This window comes from Actinia tenebrosa, unplaced genomic scaffold, assembly GCF_029948245.1.
Source record: "Actinia tenebrosa isolate PJP-AT-01 unplaced genomic scaffold, QUT_ActTen_1.0 PGA_scaffold8__29_contigs__length_14323225, whole genome shotgun sequence".
Lineage (NCBI taxonomy): Eukaryota > Metazoa > Cnidaria > Anthozoa > Actiniaria > Actiniidae > Actinia > Actinia tenebrosa.
The window spans coordinates 10,077,997-10,089,980 of NW_028292585.1; the positions used below are offsets into that span (position 1 = coordinate 10,077,997).

Below are 11,984 nucleotides of genomic sequence, written 5' to 3' on the forward strand. Positions count from 1 at the left end.
GCTTAAAGGAATGATCAACAGGTAGCCCAAGCTGGCTATTGATGGTTTTTACAGCAGCCATGTTGGGGATCAGTCATTAGTCTCTTTTGTTATGTCATCCAATATGGCCGTCGTTTCTTTTGTTATTTCACTCTCTTGGGAATGATTGCAAACCAGCAATTAGTGTTGATTTATCGTCAAAATAACGTAAAAAATTAAAATTCAAAATTTCATACCAATAAAGGTCTTACCTGGCTTACGTTTTCTTTTGAGTCTGTGAAGTTTCAAGCCATTTGCATCGATATTGAGCGACTATCGTAGTGGAGTATCATACGTACCAAGAGAAAATGAACTAAGAGAAGGAATCCCCCCTATATAGTCTTGTAACCATCATGTGCACAGTTTGATGCTATTTTTAAACCATTTGTTGTTGTTGTTTTTTTTGCACGCGCATTTACTGCGCGCGCTCTACGCTGTTTGCTTACGTTTTTGGGGTTTTTCCGTTATTTCGACTCTGCCCTGAATATGAATGTGCACGTCGAAAGCTTGGCAAATACGACAGGAAATCGAAGTCGTAATTTGTTCAACTTTCTGGAATATTTTTACATTTATTTTCCAAAGCTTTCGACCTACATCGTCATCTTGAGGCAGATTTAAACATTCGAACATAAGAAAAGCACAAGAAAACGTTAGCAAACAGCGTAGAGCGCGCGCGTACTATGCGCGTGCAGAAAATCAAACGATCAAATGAATGATATCATTGCATGATATTTTTAGAATAGATTCTAAAAATAGCATCAAAGTGTGCACATGATGGGCACGGGGATTCCTTCTCTTAGTTCGTATTCTCTTGAACCTAGAGATTAAAAGCGCGTCCTTTTATATCTGTTCACTGTTAACTTAATATCCAATCGTTTTAGGAAGTTACGCCTTATGATGGCTTTTGATTTTTGTCGGTATATCCGAGTGCCGCTGCGGTCTGCGCAAGTATTTGTCTTGCTTTCCCTTTCATATACAGTCAATTCAAAAAATGTTATCGTCGACCAACTCAAGCCTACGCGACTGGACCGAAAGGAACTCTGGGTAGCAATCATTGAAGCCGAGTTGACTCCATAATTTTATCTGACTAGTTATGCCTGGTTTACAGCACCAACCTTTGTAGGCGAGCGGGAAATGTTGAAGGAGACTTTTTTTTTAATGCCTTCATATTTTCGGAATTGTGAACTGAATCATAACTACTTTGTTTTTCTTTCCCTAAACCCAAAGACATGCATTTGATGGATTATCTCGCCATTATTATCTTATTACTAGCGGGAACAATTTATTCAGAACGAATATTTAATCGCTTCAGTGATTTTTACCCATATTCCTTTCGGTCCAGTCGCGTAGGCTTGAGCAGGTCGACGACAACGTTTTTTGAATTGACTGTATTTATCTTGTTGTACGATCAAAAGACACCTATATAACGGGAAGCACTTATCATTTCAAATAATTGTATGGATTCTATGTTCTTGCGTGAGAAGCATACAACACAACACAACACAACACAACACAACACAACACAACACAACACAACACAACACAACACAACACAACACAACACAACACAACACAATAAACTTTATTTAAGGAGGATGATATAATTAACCCAGAGAGATATAAGAAATTAAGAGTGCAAAATTACATCATATTACTGGAAATTTGAATAAATTACAATTGTAATGAAATGGAAAAGAAAAATTGACAAAATTTATAAAGTGCTGCAGGAACAACGAAGTTTATAGCGACACTCTAAAAAGAATAATTTTTCTAAGTGCGAGACACTTGAAGACAACTGAAGAAATAAATGAAGGATTTTAGACTCGAAATTGGACAGATTAGATGAAAGAGAGTAAGAGGGATTAGGATGACAGAGTAGATGTTTCAAATCAGAATCAAGACAGTTGAATCAGGGAAGCTGAACTTCAAGCAAATGTACGTTTTCCAGAGTTGGTAGGAGGATGCAAAACATGAAGCATGGCACAGAATTGGCGGGCACATCCGGGACATTTCTATTGTTTTGGCGCGCGGTTCGAATCATGTTCACTTGACTGTGACTCGTTTACAGAGTAAAATTAAAAGAGAATTGGCTAGCTTGATTAGTTTAAGAAGCTCTAGTAGTTACACCAGAAGAGCGAAGAGTAGCCAAGAAATCATGAAGCTGCTTTTAAGACTAGTGGGTGAACTGGGGTTTTTCACGATATTAAACAGAACAACAAGCTTCCTAAGGTTAATAAGAAGTGAGATAGGCAGCCACTTTAGTTTGGCAGATGAGTTTGAAAAAGCAGCATCGGGTATTAGACTGGCTGCTCGTTTTTGAAGACGTAGCAGACACAAAAGATGAGAAAAAGAACAATTGCCCCACGCACTGGAACAGTAGAGAAAGGTAGAATGAATGCAAGAATTATAATAACGAAGGGAACATTCTTCAGTATGAAAAGGTTGAATTCTCCTCAATAGATTTGTGAACAGATATTATCAATGTGATTATCCCAGGTTAGAAAGAAATCAACTGAGATACCAAGAAAATTTGCATGTTGAACTCTTATTCCTGACGTTATATTTTTATCGTAAATATGATAAATATGATTGAGTGTAGCTCGGTCAGGTTCTGTCAGATACGTGGGGGCATCTGTGCTGCATTGCCATTAGCTTTGGAATATGAACTGCTGCACTGGCAGAGCCTCTTAAAGAAGCAGTGAATGACACCATTATATTCTTAACAAGCATACAGTTGAGATTTTTTCCTCGAAAAAGCATTTCAAGATTTTAGGCCGATTGGTAGCACATCACTGTTTTACATCTGCAATCTCCCTCCCCAACCCCTTCCCCACCGGCGAATATAGTTGTTTGTTGGTTCTCAGCTCCTGTCCACGCCGTGCTTTGAGGGTCTCCACTTTCCGGTTTTTCTTATATTAATTTGTTACATGCTAAAATATGAATGCCTAATTATGCCATATGCCATGAACTACCAATACTTAAGCAACACTCTGTTCTGAATTGTCTGTAAACGTTTGTGTGTCACTAGAACGTACTGACACTTAAAACAATTAAATTATCGCGGTTCAGTATACTAGAAAGCAATGGCAAAAGTTATGAAATTAATTTTCCCATTATTCAATACAGGATAATGTCATCACTAGTACTTCATATTTTCCCAAATTAGTCAACGGTAACTCTTGATAAATTATATGTAAATGTGTCACTGAGCAAGCGTCCCGGGGGGGGGGGGGGGGGGGGTACTCCCCTATATTTGCTATACGGGTATGTGCCGCCCTATAGGGTATGGTTTTTCGGCTTTTGGGTCTGGGGTAGGGTATCATTTTTTGACAATTTGTCTGGGATAGGGTATCATTTTATCATGGCATAGGGTTAACGATTTGGTCGTTTTGTCTGGCGAATAGGCTACGCTTTCTGCCGACCAAAAACAATAAAAATGTTAGTAAATATTGATTGCAATCGATTGTAAAACCGTATTTTCCGTCTTTTAGTCTGGGATAGGGTGTGCAATTCTTAGTTTTAGTCTGGGGAAGGGTATGTAAAATCAAAATTTTAGGTCTGGGATAGGGTCAGGGTTTTGAGTTCCTGGCGGCACACCCCTACCCAAGTTGGGGTGGTAGTACCCCCCCCCCCCCCCCCCCGGGGCAAACGTATTGAAATATTTCCCCCCTTTTGACTTACGCTGTAAAACCAGCAAATAAGACAAAAGATTTATTTAACTACCCTTACAAGTATTTTACGGTCTTACTGGTAGTGAAGGTCAAGCCTGGGATACCTGTGCATTTATATATATAGTATGTAGTATTTAGTAGTTTTGTTTCCGTGCAGTTTTTGCAGTTGTTTGGGGTGCTTCATGTTCTATTATGACGTATATTTATCTCTCTTGACCAAGTAAAACGAGTATCAGTACAATGATATTGTTCATAAACGGCCCCGCAATTCTAAGTCAAAGTCTGCTATCAAAAATAAGTTGCGTTGGAGAAATGCGTGAATGAAAATTGCTCGGAACTCATGCTGTGGCAAATGGATTCGATATATTTATTAAATAAATCACTTGACTTTGGTCACTGTGTGACATCCGGAACTGTCTCATGCAATAGTGTTGGATTACCTATTTTCGCATAATATTTACTTCGCTGTCGTTTTGGAAACACGTCCTGCCATCGTTGGATATGGTTGTTCTGTACAAAGCCCTTTTAATATACTTGGCCTAATAGTTTTAATTCGATAATTAGCTACCATATAATTGGGATGAATAGAATTCTGTAGGTTCTGCCTCAAGGACTACTGAAAGTACACGATATTAGTGATGGGTGACGGTTCAAAGCTATGTCTTGTAATGTCAGTCGAATCAATCCAAGATACAAAGGAGTTACCTAAGAATGGCCTAAATAACAATGCAGAGGATATGTGTATGTACACACCAACCTTAAATACGCCATGTGTAGACGAACCACGAACGACTCAGACGTCATCGACTCTTAGCAGTAGTAGAAGAAAATCTGAATCCCAGGAAAGAGGAAGGCGACTCGAGAGCATCAATGAGGACTCGGAATGTTTCACTTCGGTAATTCGAAGTGCATCAACGTCTACAATGAGTTTTTCGCCTCCTTTCCCAGGATTTCAGGTTCCTGAGGCTACGGTTGTTTTAAATAATGTACACGAAAGGAAAAGCCGTGGTAATGTGAATTTGTCATTTCGAGAAGCCATTCCTATAATGCCAACAGCGATTGCAATCATTTGCTTGATCTTCAACATAGTTATCCCTGGCACAGGTAGGGAAACTGCAAGAATTCATCTTTTGCTTTATATTCCGATTTGGGGAATTGGTCTAACTAATATAATTCTGTTTGAAGAAGTCTTTTTAACCTTAACTCATATTAATTAGTATTAAATGATTATTCTGTAGATTGATGTTCTGCTAGCAATTTTAATCAGTCCATCAGTTTGAATCTGGTTCATGTTTATACTGTTAAGCTCCTGATACATATGTCTAGTTTTTCATTGTGAAAATTTTTCAAAGTAACCCAAATGTTCGTACCTTTGTCGAAGTAGATCTTTCATAGATCAGTAGACCTTCAGAGTAATTTTTAGGATCAAACTTTTCAATCACGTAATTTAGACAATTTAAAAAAAATACGCTTTGAAAAATCCACCTTAGAAGTATCTATATATTTATTTAAGAGTTGCAATGATGAGAAGAAATCCGAGGAATCAGAAAAGAAAGAAATCTAAGATTTTTTATTTCAAAGTCCTTGATTTGTCTTGAACATTGATGATTAACTTTTCTGTATATAAAACATGCCCGCAGGCTACCACACTTTTGATTAAAACGCACTTTCCTGTCTTAGGAATAATTTTGATTTTCCCTGGTATGTCAACGGATGTACAAGTAATTATTTAGGTAAATTAGTGTATTTGTAATGAAAAGAACCTAGAATTGATTTAAATTACTTCCACTCAGAAAAGTTTACATTTAACATCATATGAAAACCATCCAAACCAATGAAAAAATAGAATAATATAAAGTGAATTGTAAACAGAACGCATTCGAACTTTATGTTACAACACAACTAGAAAGTGCTACATCTCAGTGACCCTCAAGAATTTCATGAAAAGGCCTTGGAATTTGTTGGGGGCTAATTTGGCGAATATTAGGTCAGTTATATTGATTCACACCACACACACAAAAAAAATACTCTTTTCGTTGAATGTCACTTGCGTAGCTCTTTTATCAAAATATTATGAGATGACATAAGCTCTCATTGGTATTGTTTTAGAATCAATGTATCTCCGACTTTGTGTCAAATTAAGCCGCTTCCTCTACGACTCCAGATTATATTTTCGTATTCTGCTGTCGTAAATTTGCTTTTTCATTTTTTCAAAGTCTTTGGCACTGCACGGAAATGTTATGACTGACTTCAAATCAAAGGATGCAAGACGCCGCTATCTTGGGTATATTTTCCCTCATTTTTGTTCTACTGATAAAAAAGCTCAGAGTTGTTTCGGATGTAGACCATAGACTTTAAGGCGCTGAGGTGATATAGGCTTTAATATTAAATGCTACTTGCCATTTTGGAGCTCCTGAGACTGATCGAGTAAGCTGTCCATTTTCTGATCAGTTTTAGTGTCATTAACGTTGTATAAGACCAAGAAGAAACCTTTGATGGATTATAAATATGAAATATCAGTAAGTAGATTTTGGAAGCAATTTTCAAGAGATTTCTTTTCACTTTGGCTTACTTCCTTTAGACATCATAGGCACTTGTGTGTATTTGATAAGATAAGTTTATTTTTGCTAAGTGATTTTGAAGTGGTTTCACATCGCCACCTTTCTTGCCTTCATCGAGAATCCCGGCCATTCGCATTATGATTGCCGAAATTTTTTTTTTCAAAACAGCTTTGTTCTGTAAAATCAGTAATTTGGCGTGACCAAGTCGGCCATGACAGTCGACATTAGGAAATGCTTGCCAAACTAGAAAAATTATTGAACCTCAAAAAAACTCAAATCACTTTGAAACATGTCTTTCTTACTTTTCACTTGACAAACTCGTGACGTCATTAAAGTCTAATTATGTGGTTGATAACCAACTGAAAATAGGAAAAGGCAAACGGAAAATCATATTTTGATTTTTCAAAAGGAAAAGGCCATTCTCCAAAATTAGAGGGAAAATTAGTTTTGACAATTTTAGTTAGGCAAGAATCAAAAAGCGATCGTGTTTGATGTCGCCGGTCGATATTTCTTTGCATAAAATATGATTTATCATTAAGTCGTGCTCAGTTGTCATCCTTCACTCGATCGCTCTCTTACCCTTGGAAATCCAGTGTACATTAGGAGAGAAAAAAGCATGTATGAATAATAATCAAAAATTTTAATAACTCTCCAAGCCAATAAATAAAATTTCGTAATAGTAATAACAGGGGGTTTGGGTAACATTCGTTTTGTTAAAAAAAACACCAAAACACACTCGTGTACCCCTCCCCTAGATAAGCCTCCCCCACAAATGTTAATGATTGAGACTTTTGTTCACAGCCAATCAAACGCGTGCACCCCGGCCTATCCAGTCCTAGCTCCAGTCCTATATTTTGTTAACTTTCTTTATTGTATTTCAATATCGGATTTTCTTTCTTCCATCTCGTGTTTTCTGCCTTGTGAATTATAAGTAACTCTTCAGGGAATAAATAACATTTCTCTCGATATAGCCACTGTAGTCAGGCCTTGAAAAATAGCGTCGACCAGACTACTTGTGAGCCGACTGTTGTCGACTGTCTTGACATCGGCTCGTTTAAACGCAATGCAGCTTAAAATAAGTAACACGTTTACAGAGCCCAGTTAACAAGAAGAAGAAGTTATACTTAGAAGACGACGGACGTTTGATCTAGTGAAACCATCAATCCAAGCCGCATATCGACAATGAATCTGGAGACAAAATTGACTAGAACGTTTTGGTTCGTTTCCTTGTAACTGAAAACATGCATGGACTTCGAGTATATTGAATCTTGTAATTTCTAAGCAACTCTGTTGGCAAAATACTGAACACGTTTTCAGAATAGAAAAGTAATATATCTTTTCATTCAAGGTTGATATTTCGTTACCGGATTCTGTTGTCGGAGTTGATGCGAGAGTCCTGCATGATTTATTGGGATTTTATTCTGACTACCTTTGCTTAGTTCTGCTCACGAAGCCATCCATCCCAGAGCCATTACTGAACTCACCATGATTTTTTGATTACCAGGTACTATCATCTCGGGGTTTGTTGCATTTTGTTTATCTGAAGAAGAACCAATGTATGACAAAATGGCCGTCCTTTGTATCAACTGTTTCGTTGGCCTCGCTCAGTTGGCTACAGTAGTATTCATGATGATTGGTTGGATTTGGAGTATAACTTGGGGATGCGCTTTTGTTGGGCTTTCAAGTAAGTTCACGTCATATACTGTACCTGCTGAGCCATATAGAATATGCATGCTATTAAGAGGGTTTAATCGCCTCCCTCTTTCTTCCCCTCCTTCCGTCCCTCCTACCCTCCCTCCCTCCCTCCCTCTGTAACTAAGAGCCCAAAAACTCCTTGGAAACATGTGTTGCCTGTTTAAATGTATATTTTATTAAAACATAGATATAAATATATGTGACCTGGGATGATTACTGATATTTTTAACGAAATATTGTCGCTTATAGCCCATTTTAATTCAGTGTTTGCTTTTCATTTTTTAGCAAAATACCGCAGTAAGAGAAAACAGCATTCAAGACAGTTAGAAGTGAGCACTTCATGAAACCCAGGCTGTAAATCAAGAAAGGAGAATATAAATTAACTGAAAAGATAAACACGACCTGATATATAGTAGTCGTTATTTATTTGATCAAGAATGAAGACAGGCAAGGCTTCCAGGCTGCTCTTGTTATCTGCTAAGCCGTTTTTCAACGAATACCACGAGGAAGAGAGGGACCGTCCTCAGTAATGGTGCTCTAGTCACAAGCCTAGCCAATCCTGGGTGCATTTTTACCAGCATAGGACTGTCGCGAGCCGGCCCCTAGAAGGCCCGGGTATATTTTTTCGTCTGTCATTTTTACCTTTAAAAATAGAATTTTTAGAAGTTTTCTTCATACTTCTGAAGATTAATTATTCGTTTCTCCGATGAGGAATACGGTTACTGATTTTTCCCACTATAGAGAAAATCGATTATTCCATATATAACTTCAGATACATACTGTCTGTCCCTCGGGAGTGGAAGGTATTCCCATGTCAAAAGCGCGGGTACGAGTCTAATTTTGAAAAACAAGACAAATCAATTCAAGCAAAAATGTTTGAGACGTCCTAAAATCCAACAACTTTCTCCTTTCTTGATCCAAAATGAGGGAGTTACGATTTTAACCCCTAATAGATACTAAAGAGCACTATCCCCGCCCTTTGTTGTATGGGAGTACCCCCTCCCCCGGGCGGGGGACCTGTCCCCGCATCCAACAAAACCCCACGTCAGCACCCCTTATCAATGTTTAAAAATTTGTAGTTCTGATTCTCTATCTTGAAATTATGCCGATTGATTGATTCTCTATTATGAAATTATTAAATTTAAAATTATGTATAGTCCGAATCCTAGGCCTTATAACCGTCTTTATTATATAGATATCGATGAAATGCCATTTTTTCTCTAGTGTCGAAAACTTGATATCTTTCACCAGTGGAAGATACCATATCTTTCACACCTGAAGATATCGCTGTTGAACCCGCTTCGTGCTATTTTAATAAAGAATTTTTGAGCTTTTGTTTTAGTTCAGTTTCATCGATATCTATATAATAAACAGAACATTACATGGCTGCTTGGAGATACGAATTTTATCTTCTCGTTTTCAATTTAGATATCTCACTCGTTCGCTGCAGATACCAAATATATAAGATATCAAATGAGATGCAGAACGTAAAACATACCAAATAAGTTACTTCTTTACGTTCTGCATCTCATTTTGATACTCTTGCATCTCATTAAATGGCTAGAATTCCGGTCATATCACGGGCTCGTTACCAACGACTTTGGTTTGCAAAACATAAAACTATGAGGCCAAAACACGTTAAATAAGGCTCTTTTAGTGCATTAATTAAACACCATTTTATTTTCAAATAAATACCATTCTGTGTGTTTTGAGTGTATTTAGAAATCAATATGGTCGAACAGACGTTTTAGAAGCAAAAGTCTTTATCGAATAACGCCACAGAGAGCCTAAGAGCTCCGAGGCCCGCAGTTTTTTAAAACTCAAAATCACTAGATAGGGTATAGAAATTGGCAGCGCTGTTGTACTACACTAGGTTTAATGTCACGTTCTGATCAACGTTTATGTGTGTTTCAAGGCTACTTGTCAATCATATATAGAACGGAAGTAATCGGGGACAGGGTGGCGGCAATGTGGGGCATGAGATCACATATGACAAGCAACGATGCCCAAGGGGGTGGGGACAAAGTCAAGATTTTACTGCTAGTAGTATGTTATTATGGTGGGGCACTAGGTGGCATATTGTAAAACATTGACTGGACTGGACTGGACTGGACTGGACTGGACTGGACTGGACTGGACTGGACTGGACTGGACTGGACTGGACTGGACTGGACTGGACTGGACTGGACTGGACTGGACTGGACTGGACTGGACTGGACTGGACTGGACTGGACTGGACTGGACTGGACTGGACTGGATCTCTTTAAACCCTGCACAACAAGGCGGGCAAGATCATCCTAGATCGTCCTACATACTCCTCAGCATCTGATGCTCGGAAAGAATTTCAGTGGATGTACTCAGTAAGCGCAGATACTACCATCGATGTTTACATATATTCAAATGTAAAAGCAGATTATTATCATCAAATCTAAAGCTGAATAAGCTCAATGAGCATGGAAGCGAGTTTCGCTTACCACGACCCAAAACTAACTGGGGGAAACAAACAATGCAGTACCAAACCATGAAAGAATGGAACAATCTGAGTGACACTCTTAAACAGTGTTCTAAGATGAGCCATTTCAAATCGAATTTCTTTTAAACTTGTAAACCTAAATAATTCGAACTTTTCATCTTTTACATTTTTATAATAATGATGTTGACTCAAGTTCAGTATAACGAGCTGGTTTCGATATTAAACCTCCAAATTCTCTTGCATATTAGTGTCAAAATATCTTATTTATCAGGACCTTCTTAAATCACATTTAAAGCATATCTTTGTAACAGGTCTTTTGGTGTTAATGTGAACTCTAGTATCTCTAAATCCCATTCATTTGAATGTGGCGTACCGCAGGGCTCGATCTTAGGCCCAATCTTATTTCTACTTTACATTGGACCACTTGGTGACATTATTCGGAAGCATACTTTAGAATTTCATTTCTATGCTGATGACACACAGCTTTACATAACTTTTTCGACCTCATCAGAGCTAGGCCAAGGATGCCAGGCGCGCGGTTGAGGCATGCGCTGTTGACATCAAGAAATGGATGACGAAAGAATATGCTAAAGCTGAATTCAGATAAAACTGAGACAGTTGTTTTATCAAATAGTCATCGACCAAGACCTGCTGTTGATTCTATACACATTTCAGGTTCTGATATTTCTCCCTCTCCTGTTGCTCGCAACATTGGTGTTATTCTTGATAGTAAGCTTTCTCTCGATGACCATATTAGATACGTTTGCAAGTCTTGCTTCTTTCACATACACATATATTTTGAAAATTCGTAAATATCTTAGCCAGATTTCATGTAAGACCATTGTTCATGCCCTCATCTTGATTTATAAGATTTTGATTGAATGTATTTTGTTTGGCCATGTCATTACTTTGAAAAAAGTAAAATGTAAATGTAATGTAATGAACGCAGCCTTTATATTTCAAGTACGTACAAAAGAATATGAACTAAGAGAAGGAATCCTCGTGCCCCATCATGTGCACACTTTGATGCTATTTTAAGAATCTATTCTAAAAATATCATGCAATGATATCATTTATTTGATCGTTTGAATTCTGCACACGCATAGTACGCGCGTGCTCTACGCGGTTTGCTAACGTTCAGTCTTGTGCTTTTCTTATGTTCAAATGTTCAAATCTGCCCTCAAGATGACGATGTAGATCGAAAGCTTTGGAAAATAAATGTAAAAATACTCCAGAAAGTTGAACAAATTACTACTTCAATTTCCTGTCAGTCATAAATGCGCGTGCAGAAAAACAAATGGCTTAAAAATAGCATCAAACTGTGCACATGATGGTTACAAGGCTATATAGGGGGGATTCCTTCTCTTAGTTCATTTTCTCTTGGTACGTATGCTACTCCACTACGATAGTCGCTCAATATCGATGCAAATGGCTTGAAACTTCACAGACTCAAAAGAAAACGTAAGCCAGGTAAGACCTTTATTGGTATGAAATTTTGAATTTTAATTTTTTTACGGTATTTTGACGATAAATCAACACTAATTGCTGGTTTGCAATCATTCCCAA

At 37.8% G+C, this 11,984-nt stretch overlaps 1 protein-coding gene across 1 annotated transcript; it reads left to right on the forward strand.

Moving 5' to 3' along the window:
- Positions 1-4,134: 4,134 nt before the first annotated feature.
- On the forward strand, positions 4,135-9,651 carry LOC116300534 (uncharacterized). Its single transcript, XM_031709416.2, has 3 exons — positions 4,135-4,793; positions 7,755-7,934; positions 8,231-9,651. Exons 1-3 carry the CDS (start codon positions 4,328-4,330, stop codon positions 8,287-8,289), a joined length of 705 nt encoding a protein of 234 aa, XP_031565276.1. The 5' UTR covers positions 4,135-4,327; the 3' UTR covers positions 8,290-9,651.
- The last annotated feature ends 2,333 nt before the right edge of the window (positions 9,652-11,984 follow it).